This window comes from Falco cherrug, chromosome 1, assembly GCF_023634085.1.
Source record: "Falco cherrug isolate bFalChe1 chromosome 1, bFalChe1.pri, whole genome shotgun sequence".
Classification (NCBI taxonomy): Eukaryota; Metazoa; Chordata; class Aves; order Falconiformes; family Falconidae; genus Falco; species Falco cherrug.
Window position 1 is genome coordinate 127,326,945 of NC_073697.1, and position 21,123 is coordinate 127,348,067.

General features: G+C 55.3%; 1 protein-coding gene across 2 annotated transcripts in view; it reads left to right on the top strand.

Annotated features, from left to right (window-relative positions):
* DNAH17 (dynein axonemal heavy chain 17) overlaps window positions 1-21,123 on the top strand; it is a 38,544-nt gene that overhangs the window by 1,457 nt on the left and 15,964 nt on the right. Inside the window, exons 3-51 of one of the 2 annotated variants that reach the window (XM_055697201.1) lie at window positions 115-307; window positions 394-493; window positions 586-671; window positions 839-964; window positions 1,272-1,427; window positions 1,508-1,591; window positions 1,974-2,162; window positions 2,396-2,512; window positions 2,731-2,999; window positions 3,117-3,312; window positions 3,454-3,600; window positions 3,942-4,050; window positions 4,278-4,381; window positions 4,485-4,625; window positions 5,043-5,186; window positions 5,436-5,618; window positions 5,722-5,979; window positions 6,072-6,241; window positions 6,504-6,726; window positions 6,805-6,921; window positions 7,043-7,129; window positions 7,374-7,526; window positions 8,084-8,332; window positions 8,560-8,682; window positions 8,911-9,258; window positions 9,336-9,427; window positions 9,608-9,734; window positions 9,958-10,110; window positions 10,576-10,701; window positions 10,868-10,975; window positions 11,117-11,248; window positions 11,738-11,898; window positions 12,007-12,163; window positions 12,585-12,689; window positions 13,196-13,353; window positions 13,933-14,071; window positions 14,562-14,789; window positions 14,950-15,087; window positions 16,337-16,469; window positions 16,715-16,842; window positions 16,966-17,114; window positions 17,296-17,578; window positions 17,735-17,908; window positions 18,894-19,101; window positions 19,198-19,363; window positions 19,911-20,028; window positions 20,169-20,316; window positions 20,682-20,773; window positions 20,954-21,115. In XM_055697201.1, coding sequence (XP_055553176.1) covers window positions 115-307; window positions 394-493; window positions 586-671; window positions 839-964; window positions 1,272-1,427; window positions 1,508-1,591; window positions 1,974-2,162; window positions 2,396-2,512; window positions 2,731-2,999; window positions 3,117-3,312; window positions 3,454-3,600; window positions 3,942-4,050; window positions 4,278-4,381; window positions 4,485-4,625; window positions 5,043-5,186; window positions 5,436-5,618; window positions 5,722-5,979; window positions 6,072-6,241; window positions 6,504-6,726; window positions 6,805-6,921; window positions 7,043-7,129; window positions 7,374-7,526; window positions 8,084-8,332; window positions 8,560-8,682; window positions 8,911-9,258; window positions 9,336-9,427; window positions 9,608-9,734; window positions 9,958-10,110; window positions 10,576-10,701; window positions 10,868-10,975; window positions 11,117-11,248; window positions 11,738-11,898; window positions 12,007-12,163; window positions 12,585-12,689; window positions 13,196-13,353; window positions 13,933-14,071; window positions 14,562-14,789; window positions 14,950-15,087; window positions 16,337-16,469; window positions 16,715-16,842; window positions 16,966-17,114; window positions 17,296-17,578; window positions 17,735-17,908; window positions 18,894-19,101; window positions 19,198-19,363; window positions 19,911-20,028; window positions 20,169-20,316; window positions 20,682-20,773; window positions 20,954-21,115 — 7,657 coding nt within the window. The remainder of the gene's footprint in view (window positions 1-114; window positions 308-393; window positions 494-585; window positions 672-838; window positions 965-1,271; window positions 1,428-1,507; window positions 1,592-1,973; window positions 2,163-2,395; window positions 2,513-2,730; window positions 3,000-3,116; window positions 3,313-3,453; window positions 3,601-3,941; window positions 4,051-4,277; window positions 4,382-4,484; window positions 4,626-5,042; window positions 5,187-5,435; window positions 5,619-5,721; window positions 5,980-6,071; window positions 6,242-6,503; window positions 6,727-6,804; window positions 6,922-7,042; window positions 7,130-7,373; window positions 7,527-8,083; window positions 8,333-8,559; window positions 8,683-8,910; window positions 9,259-9,335; window positions 9,428-9,607; window positions 9,735-9,957; window positions 10,111-10,575; window positions 10,702-10,867; window positions 10,976-11,116; window positions 11,249-11,737; window positions 11,899-12,006; window positions 12,164-12,584; window positions 12,690-13,195; window positions 13,354-13,932; window positions 14,072-14,561; window positions 14,790-14,949; window positions 15,088-16,336; window positions 16,470-16,714; window positions 16,843-16,965; window positions 17,115-17,295; window positions 17,579-17,734; window positions 17,909-18,893; window positions 19,102-19,197; window positions 19,364-19,910; window positions 20,029-20,168; window positions 20,317-20,681; window positions 20,774-20,953; window positions 21,116-21,123) is intronic. The other variant, XM_055697209.1, reaches the window with a different exon arrangement.

The window sequence follows — 21,123 nt, forward strand, 5'->3', positions numbered from 1 at the left end:
GGCTCATGCCAGGCTGCTGTGCTGGCTACGGTGGCCACAAACAGGCATGCAGGGCTCCCCTGGGGTGGTCTGGGGCCAGTCCTGGTGCTGGAGCATAACCTGGCTGCCTTTCAGCCCAGTGGAGACTGTGGATATTTTGAAGCTGCACGCCATTGAGACCATCGTCATCAAGTGGTCCCACCAGATCAGAGACATCCTGAACAAGGACTCGGCACAGCCACTGCTGGAGGGCCTGCACCCCCTGCCCAGGACTGAGTTCAAGTTCTGGCACACCAGGATGGTCAACCTGGAATGCATCAACAGCCAGGTACTGCCTTGCCCATAGGTGGCCAGCAGCCATGTGTCACTGGCACTGAGCCCCTGGTGCTGAGCCCGCCGCCTCTCCCCTGCCAGCTGCTTTCACCCCAAGTGACGGTGCTGGCCATGATGCTGGAGAAGGCCAACAGCTGCTACTGGTCGCCACTCCAGAGCATGTTCAGGGATGTCAGTGCCGGTAAGCCCCCCCAGCGATGTGATGGACAACTGCCTCTCACCCCTCTGGCAAGGCTTCCCCCTCCCCGACGCTGAGTTTTTCCTCTGGTCCAGGCCTGGAGGAAGCCAAAGACATCAGCCTCCACCTGCAACCGCTTCAGATCCTGCTGGAAGAGATGGAACAAGTGGATTATTCCCAAGTAAGTTATACATGGTAAAATAACCAGGTACCGTCTGGCTTCCTCATCCTGGGAGAGGCCAGGGTGCTGCACATCAGAAGCTGTGTGTGGGTATGGATTCACCCTGGCTCTGCCCAACCCTCATTAGTGTGGCCATGGCCCCACACTAATGCTCTCTGCTTCCACAGCTGCAGCCCTATGTAGACAGGGTGCTGTGCACCATCCGCCTCCTCCAGGCTTACTGCCAGCACTACAGCTCACCCACCCGCGTCATCGTCATCCTGCAGGAGACCTGCAACCTCTTCATTGAGATGGTAGAGCCCTGGGGCTGGCGGTGGCTCCAGCATCAAGCCACCACCATTTCCTCCAGCTGTCCTGCTGTGGGACTGTTGGCAGGAGGGATGACACAGGGCAGGTGTGGGGAGCACAGCTGGGGTGATGTAGACACACCCCAATCAAGGGACCAGCAAAGACCTCACATAGGGCTGGAGAGGGTTTGGGGCAGGTGTGGGTTGCAGGCAACCACCAGAGAGCCCGTGGGGCTGGTGGGTGGATGGGGGCAGGAGGAGCCTCCTGCGGGCCCCTCTGCCAATGGCCACTGCCTGCATCTGCCTGTTCTAGACCCAAAAATTCCTGGGCCCCAAGGATGTGATGAAGGGGCTGCAAGGAAAAACTGAAGAGATCTTAGAAGCAATCAGACTGAGCATTTCCACCACAGAGAAGGTCTTCCAGTCCTACAGCACTTACTGCTCCGGCCTGCTGCCCACATCATTCCCGGTGGGTGCAGGGGACAGTGCAGGTCTGCCTGGCCCCATCCATGCCAGCTCTACTTGCTGACAGCCCCTCTCCTCTTCCAGGAGGAGCTGCAGCTCTGGGAGTTCCCTCCCTCCCTTGTCCTTACGAGAATGGACTCCTTCTTGCACAGGCTCAAGACCATCAAGGTGAGAGCCCAGCATTTTGGAGCAGCACCAGTCCCATGCAGGCTCCCCTGCCCCGGAGATGCTGGGGTGGTCCCCTGAGGACAGCATGGGAGTAAATTCTGTTTCAGCCTTGGGGTGGGCTGGGGCTGCTGGTGCAGGCTGGAGCCCAGCAGCGGTGTACTGCTGGCAGCACAGTGCCATTGTTCCCAGCACAACACCCATGTCCCCACACCCCCAGGGCCAGACAAGCACCCCCAGTCAGGCTGCAAAGCATCCCTGGGAAGGATGCTCTTGGGGAGCGGTGAACTTGCAAGGTGTAGCCCTGTGCTGGTGCTGCAGCTTCTGCACCCACGGGGCCACGGCATGGGGAGCTGGGGTTTGCCACCAAGAGGAACTGGATGAGATGATGGTTTGTGCTCACCAGGAGCTGTACCAAACAGCTATCGAGTTTCTGAAGCTGGAGAAGGTAGAGCTGGGAGGACTGAGAGGAAACATCCTCAGGAGCCAGATGTTTCAGATCTACGAGGAGGTCTCTGAAATCATCAAGAGTTTTGCTGATTGCAAATACAATCCCTTAGAGCCCACAGAAGAGGTGAGTAAATGCTGGTATGGAAGGGAAAGCATTTGCTAAATGAAAAAATATTGTTTGTCAGAACATGCTGGAAGAAGAGCTGCATGTAAAACTGTCCCGTAGCAGCACGTGTGCTCGCATTGCAGCAGGTCATATGGTGCTGGGCTGTCCGGGTCCAGCAAATCCTTCAGGAAAGATTTGGGAAGAAAGTGCAGAGACTGTGTCAGCTTAAATCATTTTGCTTTTACTGGCAGCAATTGGACAAAGACTTTGCAGAGTTGCAGAAGATGATTCAGGATATGGACAGGCGGCTGGCCACCATCTTCTGCCGAGGCTTTGATGACTGCAACTGCCTGACATCTGCTGTGAAGGTATACGTGCCCCCCCCCCCCCCCCCCCCCCCCCCCCGACTCGACGGGTCCTGCCCTTGGGCACCGGGCATCCTTGCCTGAGCGCCAGAGGCTGGCAGCAGGGACACTGCCTGCAGCCTGGCATGCCACACCCGTGCCTGGGAGTGACAGTGGGGGTGTCACCAGGTCACTGCAGTGATGCTCTGGAGCACAGAAGCCAACACCTCTTTCTCCTACAGTTGGTGCAGATGTTTGCCCCCCTGCTGGAGCGACCTTTGATAAAGGTGGAGGTTTCTCACTGTTGTTCAGCCCTGCTGAGAATGTTTGAAGCTGAGCTGGAGAGCGTGAAGGTGCTGTATGACACCCAGACCACTTCCCCACCACCATGCCAGGGGGGGCCGGTCACCCACAAAAACATGCCACCGGTGGCCGGACAGCTGAAGTGGGCTCTGGAGGTTCAGCAGCGGCTGGAGGGACCATACAGGGACTTGTTCGTCATCAGCCACCCGTATGTGTGGGTCACCCCACGGGGATGTGGGGCAGCAGCCAGGGCAGGATCTGGCCTGGCATGTGTTTCCTCCTGTGTCCTGCTGCAGCAGCTGCTGCTTTATCATGACCTTGACAGTGTGATGGTCAGTGCTGAAGCTAAACTGGTGTCTGCGAAGTACAAAGAAATGATGGGGCTGCTGCAGGGTTACCGCAAGGAGGTCTATGAGGAGTGGGTATGTGGAGCCGGCCAGGAGTGCCACTTCAGCCTGGAGCAGCCCTTGATCCTGAGGGACCCTGGCTCTTCCCTGCTAAGCGTGAACTTCAGCAGAGAGGTCAGTGCTGGGGTGGGCAGCCAGCCTGGCACAGGGGGAGGACAGTGGTCCCTCACCTGAACATAAATCTGTCGCAGAGGCTGTGGTGAGACATTTCATGTTTTACTAACGAGCCTTTTCTCCGGCGATTGTGTCTCGCAGCTCATCGCTGTTCTGCGGGAGGTGAAGTACTTGAACTTCCAGCAGCAGGAGGACATCCCGGGCAGTGCCAAGAGCCTCTTCGCTCAAAATGAGACTTTCCAAAAGTTTGTGGACAACCTGAATCTCATCGTTGGCTGGTACAATGAGGCAGGTTGCAAATGGGGGACAATCCAGCTGCTTTTCCATACCCCACACGCTGGCCAGGCTGAGGCTGGCTGGGGAGCCCCCTGAGAGAGGCTCCTCCAAGATGGGTCCTTGAAGCCTCGGGGGGTTACAGCAGGCATATCACTGGCACCCCTGGTCCCTGCCCATCCCATGACTGAGCCAAGCTGCTGCTACTGCTGCCACACCAGCCTCTTTCCGCCCCACAAGCTTGGTGTCATTGGGGTGGGGACACCATTCCCAGGTGTAAAAGCAGTGCCCCAGGGAGTGCGTCTCAGCTGGAGCAGTGCCTGCAGCACTCACCTGCGGACGTGCTGGCTCCCCAGGTGAAGCAGAAGCTGTTGCCCGTGGAGCTCCCGCTGGTGGCAGGGCAGCTGGAGGCCGTGGACAGCCAGCTGGCCAGTGCAGAGCACACCCTGCTTTGGCACCATGAAGGTACGAACCCACCCAGAGATCCTCTCTGTGCATTTCGCCCGTGGCACCATCCTGCCTCGGGTCCCCTCAGCCATCACACCCAAAACATGGACCCCTGTCCTGCAGACATGGGTGGGTGAGGTGGAGGGCTAAACATGGTGAATAGCCCCGAAGTGCCCCAACCACAGCTTGCTGCCTTGGAGGTATCTGTGTAACCTGTCAAGTTTGGACGTGTGTTTTCCTCCCAGGCGTCATGGAGTATATCCGAGAGATGAGAGAGACCTTGCATGGCTTGCAGACCAGGGTCCAGAAAGCAAAGTTAAACATGGAAAATATCACCCAGCTGATGGAGGTAGCTTTTGCTGGTGCTTTGCAAGTACCTTCCGGGGAAGCCTCCTGCAGGGATTCACCCTTCCCCAGCATAGTGGAGCAGCCCTGTCATCTTCTCCCTGCAGGAGTGCTCAGCCACTCCCGTGTTTGAAAGGAAAGGCAACAAGGAGGCAGCACTCTTGGACCTGGATGGGAAAGCAAACACCTTAACCAAGCGCTGTGCTGCCATTAGGGACGCAGGCGTAAAGATCCAGGACTTGGTGGAGGTGAGATGGGTCCCAGGACACGTCAGTCAGAATTGGTTTAACAAGAATTGTCTGTCCCTCGCGTGCTGTGATGCTCTGAACCCACTGGTGTCCCCTGTTTTGTAACTGCAAGCGGGGGACTCTGACCTGGGGTTCAGTCCTGTGGTCTCTGCTGAGACAAGGCTCCAGTGAAAGACCATTGAACACTGCACATGGACTCCAGAAATCCACTGCCCTCTCGGATGAGGTCAGGGCTGCAACTTGTGGTGTCATACAGCTGAGAGGGAAAGAACAATGCAGGATGCATGTGACAGCCAGGCAGGACAAACCCACAGGGACCACGAGAGAAGACTCATTCACTCACAGTGTTGGGAACTGGGATGTTTGCTGGGTATCTGTATTTATTGACAAATAGCAATTGTTTTTTCCTGCTTACAGGAGAATGCAGATCTGTTCAAGGCTGAGAAGTCATCACAGAAATGGCTGGACTACATGGGACACATAGACAGAATTATACTGGATGGACTCTTCAGACTTATCCACAAATCTCTGCAGCTGCTGCTCACCAACATGGCCCCTGATGTAGGTCCAGGTTTGCCCTGTGGCACAGTGCCCTGCTCTGCCTGTGCTTGGCATGTCCCACGGCTCACCTTTCTTCAGGCATTTGTTTAGTGGCCAAATGTACCCGTCCCGGTGCTCACTGGCACACCCATGCAGCGAGCGCTGGAGGTGCCGATGTCCTCCCTTGTTCCTGCTGCAGGGGGACCACGGGGCTGGGGGCTGGGGGGACACGGAATGTGAATCACCATGTGGGGTGCTGACCTGTTTCAGGCTGACATGGCCCCATTGTTCGAGGTGTGCATGGAGCTGTGCGATGGCAGAGTGCAGTACCATCCCTCGCTGGAGATGGGAGACGACAACAACTTCTTGCAGCTGATGGAGAGCCTGCTCAGCGATATCTACGCATCCACGGCATGCATTCCTCGGTTGCTGGAGGGAAAGCTGAGCTACAAGGTCAGTCCATGGCAGGCAGCACCTCCCAGCACCTCCAGATGGAGGTGGGCAAGGATGCCCAGTCCCCTCAGCCAGTCTGCAAGAGCTCTGCCTGTCCCTTCAGACCACCCTGGAAGAGCAGACGGACCTCAGCAGGATGCGGGAGGAGGTGGTGTCACTGACAGTCAGTGCCATGATGGAAGCCAAGGAGTACAGTGCCAGCTTCGAGGAGCTAGCTAGCCACCTGTGGCTGGAGGACCCCAAGGAGTTCCTGCAGCGCTTCCTTGCCTTGGGCAGTGCCCCTGACGCTGAGGAGGTGGAGCTGCGGCCAGAGGAACCCCCAGCTCATGGCACCCCATCCCTCCAGCTCTTTCAGCAGGAGGTACAGTGCCTGGGGAGGTACCGGGTTCCCAGGAGGACACTGGGTGCCCAGGGAGGTGCCGGCCATGGGCAGTGACCAGCTCTTGTCCCCAGATTGACGCCTGCAAGGCGCTGTGCGAGGAGGTGCTGGGGTTAGCGAACATGAAGGTGTTTGGGGGGTGGCTTCAGAGCGACTGCCGCACCTTCAAGCAGGCGCTGCTGAGCGTTGTCAGGAGACGGGGTCTGGTGCTCCGGCAGCACCTCACCAGCCACGTTACCACCAGGTAAGGGCTTGGTGAGCCCTGGCATGGGGATGGGGAACTCCTGGTGGTTGGAGCACAGCTGTGCTGTGGCAAAGGCCACAGTGTGCCGGGGCAGGCTGTCCCCAAGGGATGGAGCTGTGGAGATGTGGGCAAACGTGCCAGGCATCCCTGTGGGGGTGAGTCCCTGGGGGGGCATGCCCTGCAGAGCGAGCCCTGAGCAAGCACTGGGGCAGCTGTGAACCCTGTTGGGAATGCCCGGTGAGCACCACCACCTTCCTCCCAGTCTCCAGGAGCTGGAAGATTTCATCCAAGAGGCAAACACCAGCTTGAGTAAACCTCTGGAGGAGGGAGACTATGAAGGGCTGGTGGAGGTGACGGGACACCTGATGAGGGTCAAGGAGAGGCAGGCAGCGACTGACAGCATGTTTGAGCCCTTGAAGGAGACAGTTGCCCTGCTCAGCACTTATGGAGAGGAGATGCCGGAGAAGATCTACCTACAGCTCAATGTGAGCTGCTGGGGGTGCAGGGGGCTAAGCAGAGGCTCCTGGGGCCGGGCTGCCAACATCATGCAGTACTTGCCACAGGACCTTCCTGAGCACTGGGACAGCACCAAGAAGCTCTGCCTGCGTGTCAAGCAGAACATGGCGCCCCTGCAAGCCAATAAGGTCAATCTCATCTGCAGGAAGTGCCAGCAGTTCAAGGTACCTGCCTTGGGGCTTGGGGGGGCAAGTGAGCTGCTTCTCAGCAACTGCAGGATGACCACACTGCTCTCCCCGGCTGCCAGCTCCCAGCTGCCCCGCTGAGCCCTGTCGTCCCCCACAGGCCCGGCAGCATGCCTTCTGGGAGACCTTCCAGGGAGAAGCTCCCTTTTCATACACTGACCCAGACCCCTACAAGTCCTTGAATGAGGTAAGGAAGGGGAGGACACCAGGGCCACCACTGTCCCCACCAGCACTGCCCGGTCACCCCCAGCCTCATGCACCAGGTGCTACTACACAGCAGGGCTGGGGAGGGGCAACTGCTCTGGCTCCAGCTCCCAGCCCAATGGGGGGAATCTGGCCCTGTGGCAGTGGGGACAGAGCCATCACCAGGGTAGGAGACATGTCCCTGGCACACGGTCCCCAGCTGAGACCTTTTCTTTGTCTCCGGCCAGCAACAGAAGAGCATCGCTGCCATGGAGAGTGACATGGCAGCCCTGTCCAAGTCAGCCAGGCTATTTGAAGTGTCGGTCCCAGAATACAAACAGCTCAAAGCGTGCCACAGGGAGGTGCGCTTGCTGAAGGAGCTCTGGGACATGATTGTCCTGGTACGTGCCGCGGTCTATGAGCCAGCATGCTGGGGAGGGCAGGGTGAGGCAGGAGCACTGGGGTGTGTAGAACAGGCTTCTGGGGTGTGCTGGGCTGGCCCTCACAGCTCTGAAGTTTCTGAGGCTGTGATGAGCTGTATCTGCAGATGGTGGCTGCTGGTAGCCATCTGTGGTCAAGCAGAGTGATCAGGACCCCTGGGCTCGGTGCTGGCCCCTGCACCAGGGCACAATGCCCAACACTGCCTCCAAGCAAGGGCTTGACAGCAGAGTGCTGTCAGCAGGCATGGGGCACCTGGTGTGACCTCCCTGTGCCAGCTGGGCACTGCCAGCCAAGGGTGCAAGGTCAGGTTAGCTCCTCTGAGAGTCTCGTTGCCATGAGAGGTGGGATGAGACACGGGGCGGGTTGTCACAGCATTAGAGCAGGTCTGCTGGTGTGGAGGCTGCGCACCTCAACATGGGTACGTGGGGTGTGCTGGCACTGGGCATGCTGCTCTTCATCCTAGGCAAGAATGCTTCTGCTAATTACATGTCCTGTAAAAATGTATTCCTGAATTCAGGTTAACACAAGCATTGATAACTGGAAGACCACGAAGTGGAAGGATATCAGCGTTGAGCAGATGGATATCAATTGTCAGAAATTTGCTGAAGACATTCAGAGCTTGGATAAGGAGATGAGAAGCTGGGATGCATTCATAGGGCTGGACAACAGCGTGAAGAACATGATAACATCCCTGCGCCCCATAAATGAGCTGCAGAACCTGGCCATCAGGGACCGGCACTGGCAGGAGCTCATGCAGGCAACCAAGGTGCTCCCTGCCTTCCCGCCCTTCCCTGGCTCCAACCCCTGGCCTAGGAGGCTCTTGAGATTTGCATCCATTGGGGGAAGCATGCAATCTGTTTTAAAAGCTGGCCATATACACATATTTGTGTAGTGTCTTTAAACGTGGGTGTTAATGAGCTTATTTGGGTGAGCTGCTGGGCTGCCTCTCCCTGCAGGGGCGTCCCTGCCCTGACAGTGCTGGTTCTGCTCCAGGTGAACTTCACCATGTCCAAGGACACAACCCTCGCAGATCTACTTCAGCTGAACCTGCACAAGTTTGAGGATGAGGTTCATGGCATCGTGGAGAAAGCCACGAAAGAACTGGGGATCGAGAAGGTGAATGGGGCTTGGTTCCTACCCTCCTTTGCTGAGAGCTCTGCTCCGGTGTATCTGTGTGGCTGTTAGTGCTTGTGTTCCTGCTTCTGGGAGCTGAAGTCCACACGCAGTGCAGCACCCATGGATCTCATGCCATGGGGGAAGCATTCCTGTCACTGCCTTGCCTTTCTGCAGTGTCTGGGACCCAGCACCACAGAGTCCAGCCCATTTCTCACACCCTGTCTGTAGGTGCTGAACACCTTGGATACTACCTGGGCAACAATGCAGTTCAAGCATGAGCCCCACACCAGGACTGGCATCATGCTACTCAAGGCAGATGAGGTGCTCATCGAGACGCTAGAGGACAACCAAGTGCAGCTGCAGAACCTGATGACCTCCAAGCACCTCGCCTTTTTCCTTCAGGAGGTGTCGGGCTGGCAGCAGAAGCTGTCAACCACTGACTCCATTATCAGCATCTGGTCTGAGGTGCAAAGGATGTGGAGTCACCTGGAAAGCATCTTCATCGGCTCCGAAGATATCCACAGTCACCTGCTGGAGGACTCGAAGCATTTTCATGATGTCGATCAAGAATTCAAAGTGCGAAGCCTGTCCCCACCAGGTGCCTGAGAGCTCGCCGCTGGTTTGGGTAGGGCTGAATCATTTTCCTCTTGCAGGACTTATTGGCTGATGCAGTAAAAACTCCCAATGTGATTGAAGCTACAAACAAGCCTGGTCTCTACAACAAGCTAGAAGCGTTGCAGAAAAGGTAAGGTTGGAGTTGTCCTGGTGAGGCATTACCAAGAGGCCTGTGCTGGCTGGCCTAAGGCCAAGGAAGAGTTTGATTTCTCCAAAGTGGCATCTGTCTCAACATGACAAGGACTTAGCAAAGAGTGAAAACTAAAATGCGGGAGTTTAACTGCAGGGTTTTTTCTTTGTTTTCTGTTAGATTGGTGCTCTGTGAGAAGGCTTTGGCTGAATACCTTGAGACCAAAAGACTGGCTTTTCCCAGATTCTACTTTGTTTCCTCTGCAGACCTGCTTGATATTTTATCTAATGGGAATGAGCCAGTTGAGGTATAAGTTGTGCATAAAGCGTGGAGACAAGTCCCATGTCTCTAGCATGCAAACTTGTTATAGCAGCTTAAAAATATTTTTCATCCTAAGGGACAGAACACCATCCCCAGCATCCCCCTTCTCAGGGCTGCACTGCCCTGAGAGCTGTGCGGGAGTTAATCCAAGCGGCGATCACACCTCTGTGTGACGCAGACCCTGACCTTTGCCATGCCTCTGTTTTCAGGTGTCCCGTCATCTGCTGAAGCTGTTCGACAGTCTGGCTAAATTGAAGTTCAAGATGAGTCCGGACAAAAAGCCCCTGAAGGTTGGCCTGGGGCTGTTCAGTAGGGATGAGGAGTACGTGCCCTTCAGAGCAGACTGCAGCTTGTCCGGCCAGGTCAGCTGAGCTTCGTGGAGCCTCTGCTTGCAGGGGCAGGGGTGGGCAGGCTCAGGGTGGGGATGAGCCTTTGTTGTGCACTAACAGCCTGGCAGCAGTTTTAAAATACAATCTTGAAGCCTTTCAGCCAAAAAAAATCCAGAAATGGGATCTGTGTTAGGGCTGTAGAACAACACAGCAGCAATATCAAACCTGCCCCAGCCCTGCAGCCCCTCAGGCGCTCGCGGTGGGTTTTTCCCCTCTCTGTTGTTTGCCCTCAGACCATGTTCCATAAGCTGCCATGGGAAGTGCCCTGCGGGGCTGGGTGCTGGGGTTGTCTTTGCAGCTTATCACAGTGCGCAGGAGAAGCTTGCCATGCAGAGCAGCAGGGAGATGCCTGTGTGCTGTCACAGGGTCGTGCAGCCAGACTGGACACATCTGGGTTAGGAACCGCTTGCTCAGGATTTGCTGGATGTGACCCTCTAGGTGGAGGTTTGGCTGAGCCGAGTGCTGGTGAGCATGCACTCCACCCTGCGGCACCTGATCCCCGAGGCCATGGTGACCTACGAGGAGAAGCCACGGGAGCAGTGGGTGTTTGACTACCCGGCACAGGTGGGAGCTGCCACACGGGGCCAGGCTGGCCAGTGGCTGTGTGAGCCGAGGTCCGAGAGGAGAAGCAAGCAGAGAGCCCTGGGAGGTGCAGGCACTTGCCCTGTGTCTTTGCGGGGATGGCGTATTTCCCTTTATGGCCACTTTTTGTCTCTGTGGTTTGCTGCAGGTTGCTCTGACATGCACCCAGATCTGGTGGACCACAGAAGTTGGCATTGCCTTTTCAAGGCTGGAGGAAGGCTATGAGAATGCGATGAGGAATTACAACAAAAAGCAGGTTGGCATCCCTTGGACCTGCCCTGGAGTTGTCCTGCAGCCCCTCTCTGCTCGGAAGAGGCGAGGTCCAGTCCTGGGGGGCACCAGGGGCTTGGCAAATGCTGATATCATTTTTCTGTTCATCGTTTCTTTTCTTCCTCAGATTACTCAGCTAAATGCACTGATTTCACTACTCACTGGAAACCTAACTGCCAGAGACAGGATGAAGATCATGACAATCTGTACCATTGATATCCATGCCAGGGATGTTGTGGCCAAGATGAACCTTGAGAAGGTATTCGTTACATGAGGATATTTTTACTGCTTTATGTCTTGGCACTTCTGAGCACAGATTTCCTGTTATTTTATTGCTTTCCAATATTTTCAAAGTATCCTGATTACGTGAGGAAACCACATGTGGGGTGGTAGAGGGATGCACAGGAGCCAGGGAGGTGACAGCACAGCCGGGGTCAGACAAGACCGGGCTGGGTCTTGGTCAGAGCCAGGTCAAGGAGCGGTTGTGCTGGTTGCTGCCATGCTCAGTGGGAGCCATGAGCCACGGTGCAGGACTGTGCACCACAGTCAGCATGGGGTGGGCTGGGCCACAGGGAGGGATGGTTCTCAGCCACCCCAGCATTGCACTGGGACCTGTTTGACTCTGTCCTCATTTACTGAGGTCAGAAAGGGTCCTGACCAGGCGTGTGTGGGCACTCACTGTGGTGCCAGCGGGTTGGAGTGGGCAGCACTGGCACCTGCCTGCCCCCTACAGCCAGCTGCCCCACAGGTGGAGAGTGCCCAGGCGTTCACCTGGCAGTCCCAGCTCCGGCACTGCTGGGACGAGGAGAGGAGGCACTGCTACATCAACATCTGTGATGCTCAGCTCCAGTACTTCTACGAGTACCTGGGGAACACCCCCCGGCTGGTCATCACCCCCCTGACAGATCGGTACGGGCTCGGGTCCCTGCACCTCCCACTGCCCACGCCGATAACATCGGCTCCGTGGCTGTGCTGCGCTGCTGGCACTGCTCAGCCCTGATGTCCTCCCCTCCACAGGTGCTACATTACCCTGATGCAGTCCCTCCACCTCTTCATGGGGGGGGCCCCCATCGGCCCCACAGGCACTGGGAAGACAGAGACCGTCAAGGACCTGGGCCGGGCAGTGGGCATGATGGTCTACATCTTCAGCTGCTCCAAGCAGATGGACTACAAGGTAGGCACGGGGGAGTGGGACAGTGGCACCAACGTGAGAGCCATGAGATGTCCACCAAAGCTAGGGGGGACCCTCTTTCAGGAGGCACCACTCCAGCATGCAGCCCCTGTGTTTGGCTGCAGCATCCATCACTGATGCTGCTTTCCTCTCCCCAACTCAACAGCCAACGAGAGACATGTGGGTCCAGCAGCAGCCCTGGTGCCATTCTGTGCTGCTCACTCCCACCGTGGCTCTGGCCAGCTCGTGTCCCTGGAAGCCCCAGGGGAGCCCAGGGGGGCTGTGATGCTGCAGGGCATTTCCCTAAGGAACAGCACAAACAACAGCAGCTCCCAGCCCTTGGACTTTCTTAACAAATCCCCACGCTGCAGCCTCTGTGTAAAAGTTTGGTGTCTGAAGCCTGTCTCTGGTGCTTTCTGTCCAGTCCTGCGGCAATACCTACAAGGGGCTTGCTCAGACCGGCACTTGGGGATGTTTTGATGAGTTCAACAGCATTTCGGTGGAGGTTTTGTCCGTGATTGCTGTGCAGGTGCGTGCTCTTCATACAAACTGGTGGCAGCATAGTGCCATAGGGACTGGAAGAGACTTTCCAGTTCATGTGCGAATGTTTCTGTTAAGCCTGACTTTCAAAGGGACGGTTTGCTGCTGTTATTTCCACTGTGCCATGCTGGGATGCAAGTGGAGGGGAATCACAGCAGTATAGGGGCTTGGGGCACATTTAAGACCACCCAGCCCATGTGTCCCATCCCAGTGACCTGTCACCCACCCCCCACCCCACCCCCTGCCAGCTCTGCCATTGCCTGGAGACAGGGTGTTGCAGTGTCTGGGAAGAAGCTGATTTAAGGCCAGCTCTCCTGAGTGGGGATGGCTGTGCCGCCATGGCTTTGGCAAGCCCTCAGCGTTGTATCTGGCATTACTGATAGCATGAACAACCCTCCAGGCTCACTTTCCATGGGCAGGCGGCGAGGGTGAGCCAGGGGCGCAGGGCAGGGAGCCACGGGGCTGTCGACACTGACACCTCTGCCTGCCTGCCAGGTGAAATGTGTTCAAGATGCAATTCGTGCCAAGAAGAAAACATTCAATTTCCTTGGAGAGACGATTGCTTTGATTCCATCGGCTGGGCTGTTCATAACCATGAATCCTGGCTACACAGGATGGACAGAACTGCCTGAAAATTTAAAAGCTCTGTTCAGGTACCCATAGGCAGATGGATCACTGTGTAACTGGCAGTTGTTACAGCATTTACGTCTGCAGTAACGCTCGTGTGCTAATGTGATCTAAGCCTTTGTTAGTGCAAATGAAGATATTTGTGTGTACTGGTGGCCCTTGTGTCAGAGAAAGACCTTGGCACCCTAGGACAGCCTTGCTCAAAGACCCCGAGATGGTCAGGGCTGGGAGAGCTGGGCTGCTTAGCCTGGGGAAGAGGATGCTTGGCATGTCTAATTACCACCTTCAGCTAAAACTCCAGTTGAGAATAAGAAAAAAAGGTGGTCAAGCACTGGAAGGGGTGGCCCAGGGATGCTGTGGGATCTCTGTCCATGGAGGAACTCAAACTGTGCCTGCAGAAGGTGCAGGGTGACCTGATCCAGCTGTGACATGAGCCCTGCTTGGAACAGAGACCCCAGCCAGTGTAAATTACTGCCCAATTCTCTGATGAGCAGGGAACAATTTATATTGGATACCTGGGTGCAAACTCATGCTGGCTGTGGGAGGGTGAGGTGTGTGTGGACATCTGTGCACAGCCCTCCTAACCCACTGCCACTCTTCTCCAGACCCTGTGCCATGGTGGTCCCCGATTTTGAACTGATCTGTGAAATCATGCTTGTTGCAGAAGGTTTTATTGATGCTAAGCTTCTAGCAAGAAAGTTCATTACTCTGTATAAACTCTGCAAGGATCTACTGTCTAAACAGGTAATTTAACAATATTGCATGGTTCATTAAGATGAAAGAGTTTATTTGAATTTGAAACCTGACAGATTATAGTAGGATTCATGGTAGTATCTTGTTGGCTGATGTTCTGCATAGTTCACGTCTAGAGCTGGATAAATTCCACTTCCATGCTGGTGCATCATATGGCATATTTCTGCCTTATGGAAGAAATAATAAAGTCCAAAAATAGAAGAGAATACAGACAGTTAAGATGAGAGCATCCCTATATTATTCATCTCAGCAGAAGTGATTTACAATAAAAATGTGCTTCCAGGAAGCAAGTCAGACTGCTGTTCTCCTCGTGACTGGCTGGGACATGTATTTTAAATAATCTCACTTTAAGTCCAGTCTGCTGGACACAGCCTGGACAACCTGGGTGTGGGGCGATGGACAGGATGTTCCTTTGTTGAGTTGTTTAAAGCAGTTCTCCCTCTCCAAAATGAAGCTGTAATATTTTGCTGCCTGTTGGCAGGACCACTATGACTGGGGTCTGCGAGCTATCAAGTCTGTGCTGGTGGTAGCGGGCTCCATGAAGAGAGGGGACCCTGGCCTTGCCGAGGACCAAGTTCTGATGAGAGCTTTACGAGACATTAACATCCCCAAGATCGTGACAGATGACTTGCCCATCTTCATGGGGCTGATCAGAGACCTGTTCCCATCCCTGGATGTCCCCAGGAAGAGGGACCTCAACTTTGAGAAGGTGCGAGCCCAGGCACGGCACCAGTGCCAGAGACATCCCAGCCCCAGCAGGGTGCAGAGGCTGAAGGTCCATTCAGCCCTTCTGGGGTGGCCGGCTCATCTCTGGGGCCTTGCCAAGGATGTGACGGCTGCCCGTGGTCAGCGCTCACTCTTCCTCCCAGATCATCAGGCAGTCCGTGCTGGAGCTGAAGCTGCAGGCAGAGGAGAGCTTCGTGCTCAAGGTGGTGCAGCTGGAGGAGCTGCTGCAAGTGAGACACTCTGTCTTCATCGTCGGCAATGCCGGCTGCGGCAAGTCCCAGGTAGTGGCCAAACCATCCCCATGGACACAGGTCCCCCTCCTGCCCCCATCCAAGCACATCGCACAGCCGTCTCTGTCCTCTCGGCAAGGATGTTGTGGTTGGCCTCAGCTGGCCATACAGACAGCAGCAGTGGCTGGGTAGGGGCCAGTGCCCAGCCATGCTGGTCCTCTAGCACCACGCGTGCCAGGCTCAGCCCATGGAGCTGAACAGGTTTGGGATGCACAGTGAAGAGGCTGCCCAGGACACCCATGAGCAGAGCGGGGATGAGGCACAGAGCAGGCAGAGGCACAGTCTCTCAACGCCCTGCATGCTGCAGTGCCGGAGGGCAGGCCAGACGGTGCTTGCTGGGGGGTCTCTGTGCTCCCACAAGACCCTGGCCAGGAGCCGGCTCTGCAGAGGGAAGTCCAGAGCCTCCCAGCAGCTGTCCAGGCATGGGTGCTCTGCAGTGGGTGGGAGCAAGGTTCTGTGCCCCCACTGTGGGCAAAGGCTGCCGAAGGCTGCGAACACCCTTGTAGGAATGTTACCGAAATCTCGGAATGAAGAACTTATTGACACCAATGTGATGTAGATAAGCAGACACTTCTTTATTAACGGCCGGGTGCGTGAGTGAGTCCTCTCACGATCAACGCACACCATGGTTCAAAATCATACACCTTTTATATAACTCATTCATACATATTCATTAAGTATTCATGCATAATCATAATATTTTCCATAAATCATTAACATGCTCTCCTCCCATATCCAATTCTGCGCAGTAAAGCTTAGAAAGGTCCGGAAATGGGTCTGGGGTACGATTTGGGTAGGTGGTATATGAGTTGGTGGTCTCAATCTCCCCCTGCCGGAATTACCTTTCACTTAAGGTAACTGTTTCTTGGCCGGCAACTATGGGTTGCTTCACTCGACTCTCCCCAGTTCACATTAATTCTCATTTTGACATTTTAGTGCATTCTCCTAGGTTACACATAAACAATCATCTCAAATCTTAAGTCTGTTATCTAAGTTCTAAACATTCCTACTAGGTGATTCTGACCAATACCTCTGGCCTTAGTACGGGGCTGTACAGAGGATTTTTATAGCAGCTTTTACTATATAAGTTTCATTAAAATATATTTCTTATCCTTCTATATTTCTATTACATAATTGATTTTATACAATCAAATAATCAAATAAAGTCAATCAATCTTAACTTATTAGCAAATCTGTAACAGGAGCCGCTGTGGCAGGTGCGTGGCTCCCCTCTTCACAGGTGCTGAGGTCACTCAACAAGACGTACCAAAACATGAAGCGGAAGCCAGTCACCGTGGACCTTGACCCAAAGGCTGTGACCTGCGATGAGCTGTTTGGGTTTATTCATCCATCCACACGAGACTGGAAGGACGGTGAGACACCAACATGGCCCAAACCACGCTTCAGCAGTGGCTGGTGCATAGGAAAATGCCTTCATAAATTGTGTCTCTGTAAACACTTGTGATGCAGTGATGGAATGGGAAGACCTTTCCCTGGGGCTTTTTACTGGAGTGGGAGGGAGGAGGAACATGTTTCAGGGAAGCACCCAGTCCCACATGTTCCCCCAGCAAACGTGCCATGCATGGAAAGGACAAACCCACATGTCTCTATGGAGCAGGTCTGTTTTCTTCAGCAATGCGTGACCTGGCCAACATCACACATAAGGGGCCCAAGTGGATCATCCTTGATGGAGATGTTGACCCTGTGTGGATCGAGTCCCTGAACACAGTCATGGATGATAATAAGGTCGGTGCCATCACACACCAGGAGCTTTGCTCACTCGTTTATATTTACTCGAGGTGATCAGCTTGTGTTCGTGCCTGGGCCCCAAGATCAGGGCATGCCCCCATGATGGGCCACTTCCCCCAGGTTCTCACCTTGGCCAGCAGCGAGCGCATCCCTCTCAACCCCACCATGCGGCTCCTCTTCGAGATCAGCCACTTGCGGACTGCCACGCCAGCAACTGTGTCCCGGGCAGGAATCCTCTATGTCAACCACACAGACCTGGGCTGGAACCCGTGAGCCCAGGGAGGGAGGTGGAGGGGTGGAACATGATGGGACAGAATGGCATGGGATGAGGTGGGACAAGATGGGACAGGATGGGATGGGACAAAATGGGATGGGGTGAGGGTGGAATGGGATGGGACGGGCACTGGCCCCCCATGCACTCTCCTGCAGCCCTACCCATCCCTCCTGCAGCATTGTGACCAGCTGGATTGAGACGAGAACAGTGCAGTCTGAGAAGACCAATTTGATGATCCTCTTTGACAAGTACCTGCCAGTGTGCCTAGAGAAGCTCAAGTCTGGATTCAAGAAGATCACCCCTGTCCCTGAGGTGACGGTGATACAAACGGTGCTGTACCTGCTGGAGTGCTTCCTGACGCCACAGACCACCCCGCCAGACTCGCCCTGGGAGCTATACGAGCTCTACTTCGTCTTCGCCTGTGCCTGGGCCTTTGGTGGGGCCCTGTCCCAGGATCAGGTACGGCTGTGGGACCAACCACTCGGCACCTGCCCACAGCTGCCAGCTTGCCAGAGCCTCCTGGCCAGCCTTGTCCCTCAGCTGCAGCCCTTTGGAAAACACTAAAGCAGCGGCACTGGCCAGTTCCTCAGTTTTTCTCCGTTTGGTTCCTCCCAGCTCGTGGATTACCGCCTGGAGTTCGGCAAGTGGTGGGTGAAAGAATTTAAAACCATCAAGTTTCCTTCGCAGGGGACTATATTTGATTATTACATTGATCCAGAAACAAAGAAATTCATGCCCTGGACTGAAAAAGTGCCAAAATTTGAACTCGATCCTGAAGTCCCTTTACAGGTATTTTTTTTTACAGGTATTTACACAAGCTGTCTGTGTTTATGTTTTATTTGTTTATTGCTCCATGATCCTGAGCAATGGGGCAAGACCCTGTGCCTGGAGCAGTGCAGGGATTTGGAGTGGCTCTGACACACCACCGCACAGGCTGGTGGCACCTGGCAAACCCTGTGGATTTCTGTGGTTCTGCTTTACCCTGAAGAAACCTCAGTGAGAGCTGCAGGTGGCAACTCTTCTTTTTTGATTTCTGATTAACCTGGGGTTTTGTAGATTCTCATGAAATAATTGCAACTATGGCCCAAATGCAAAACTGTACTTCAAAACTTTATTTGCATGTCTTTTGAAATGCTGTCCTGAGGAAGGGGAGGGGTGTCAAAGATTTTTAAACTGAAAGAGGGTAGATTTAGATTGGATATAAGGAAGAAATTCTTCACTGTGACGGCAGCGAGGTGCTGGCCCAGGCTGCCCAGAGCAGCTGTGGGTGCCCCATCCCTGGCAGTGTCCAAGGCCAGGCTGGACGGGGCTTGGAGTGACCTGGGCTGGTGGGAAGGGTCCTGGCCCATGGCAGGGGCATGGAACTAGATGGTCTTTAGGGTCCCTTCACACCCAAACCATTCTGTGATTTTACGTAGGGAGAGGGAGAGGTGCCATGGCTGAATTTGGCCCTTGCATTGGCTGAACAAAGACACTGGGGACAGTTTCGGGAGCTGTGCTGTGTTGTTCTGTTTTAATAACTCAGTTTTCTGACAGCTCCTAGTGTTCAGAAAGTCTTTAGAATAACCAAGCATCTGAGACTTTCTGCTTTAGAGAGGGATCAGGTTTGTACAGAGAGAGAGCATCTGCCACTTCACCAGCTGGCACTGCCGGGAAAGCCAGGCAGGCTGCTGGCATGCTGCCTGCTGCCCTAGCAGTAGATCCCACCTCTGGGCAAACGTCAACTCTGGCAGCAGGAAGCAAGCTTTGAGGACTGACAGTGTGATTTCCTCAGGCCTCCATGGTGCACACAACAGAGACCATCCGCATTCGCTACTTCATGGACCTGCTGATGGAGAAGCAGAGGCCGGTGATGCTGGTGGGGAACACGGGGACGGGAAAATCCATCCTGACATGGGACAAGCTTGAAGCGCTCCATGCAGATGAATACCTTGTGCAGTCTGTGCCCTTCAACTTCTACACCACCTCAGCCATGCTGCAGGGTAAGGCTGGCTCAAGCCAGCAGCTGGCCCTGTGCCAAGCTGTGCCACACAGCCCCATGGTGCTGCCCGGTGGCCCACCAGCTCCTCTTGCTTCAGCTGCCTTTGAGAAGTCCCTGGAGAAGAAGTCAGGAAGGAACTACGGCCCACCGGGGACCAGGAGGCTTATCTACTTCATCGATGACATGAACATGCCAGAGGTAGACAAGTACGGCACCGTGGCACCGCACACACTCATACGGCAGCACATGGACCGTGGACACTGGTGAGTGCCTGGCAGGTGGCCCCCACTGTGGGACCTCGGTGACCCTCTGCCTGGCAAACCTGTGCTGCACCGGTACCTCTCCCACCCCGGTGGAGAACTGCAGCCGTGCCCTGCCCATGCTGCCTCCTGCACGTGCTTCTGGCAGAGCTGAGCTGCCTGCTTCCTCCCAGAGCTGTGGGAAGACTTTGGCAGAGGAATGGGGAAACTCTTTGCTGGTGACTCCACACCCCGTCCAAGGGAAATGGCCCCATCACCAGTGCTGGCGGGGCATGCAGCGCAAGCAGCGGGGAGGGCTCACTTGGGAAGGGGGGAAGAGGTGATGAGTGCCGGCTGTCATGAGGGGGTTTGAGGCCAGGTGTGGCCATGGGGCACAAGAAGGGCCACACACAGCATTGCCGAAGGTGGTGCCAGGCTTTGCTGAGCACCACAGAAATGGGGACCCCTGCTCCCACATCCCCCCAACTGAGCTCCATGGGGCTGGTGGGGCACAGCCCAACTGGAGGAACCCGTCCCTGGGGAAAGCGTCATGGTCCCGGTCCCTGCACAGGTACGACAGGAACAAGCTGACCCTGAAGGACATTCACAACTGCCAGTATGTGGCCTGCATGAACCCAACCGCAGGGTCCTTTACCATCGACTCCAGGCTGCAGATAGGCAGGATCCATGTGGCTGGGGCTGTGCCCCACGTGTTCACTCTCCTGGGACCAGAGCCTGGGTGAGGTGGGATGGGACTTCATGGTCCTGGCTGGCTGCATCAGCCCCTTCAGAGCAAAGCTCGCACCTGAATTTTTGTCCCTTGCCGCAGCGTCACTTCTGTGTCTTCGCCATGAGCTTTCCTGGCCAGGAGGCTCTGCTGACCGTGTATGGCACCATCCTCGCGCAGCACCTGGCCCTGCAGAGGATGCCACCAGCTGTCGAGAAGCTGCAGTCCCAGCTGGTGGCAGCAGCGCTGGGTGAGCCCCTACCACACTGTGGGTGGGAAGGCGGCATACACCAGCATCAGCCCCCTGGGTTATGCACCCATGCCCACCAGCACCAGGAAACCCAACCACCCCACAACCACCCAGTGCTCTGGGAGCCCCGTGCTGCACCTCCACATCACAGCACTGTTCCAACGAAACCTCAGTTCTGCCTTCTCTACTGTTCATGTTTAAAACGCAGCATCATGCCTGTAGAAATCATCAGAGTAAAACCTCAGGCTTGTCCCACCTGCTGAAGGTTATGGAGGGGAGTGCAAGCCGGGCTCAGGGATGCCACCAGCAGCTGCAGCAGTCTCTGTGGACCTGCCCGCCTGCTCACCCCTGGTTTCTGCCAACAGCCCTCCACCAGAAGGTTGCTTCCACCTTCTTGCCAACAGCCTTCAAGTTCCACTACCTCTTCAACCTCCGGGACCTCTCCAACATATTCCAGGTAGTGGGAGGGCTGTTTCCTCTAAAACAACTTTGTTCCTTCCTTTCCTTAATCATGCAACCTTGCAGTGCACTGTGTCCCTGAAAATACCATGACCTCTCCCCAAAACCAACCTCCAAACTCAGCTCTGAGCAGCAGTAAAATAACCCCCGAGGACTGAGGGATTCGTGTGTTTGTCAGGGTCTGTTGTTCTCCACACCTGAATGCCTGAAAAGTCCCGTCGACTTGGTGCATCTCTGGCTCCACGAAGCTGGGAGGGTGTATGGAGACAGGCTTGTAGATGAAACGGATCAAAAAGACTTCAGGAAGATGCTGGCAGACACCTGCAAAAAGTTCTTTGATGTAAGTTG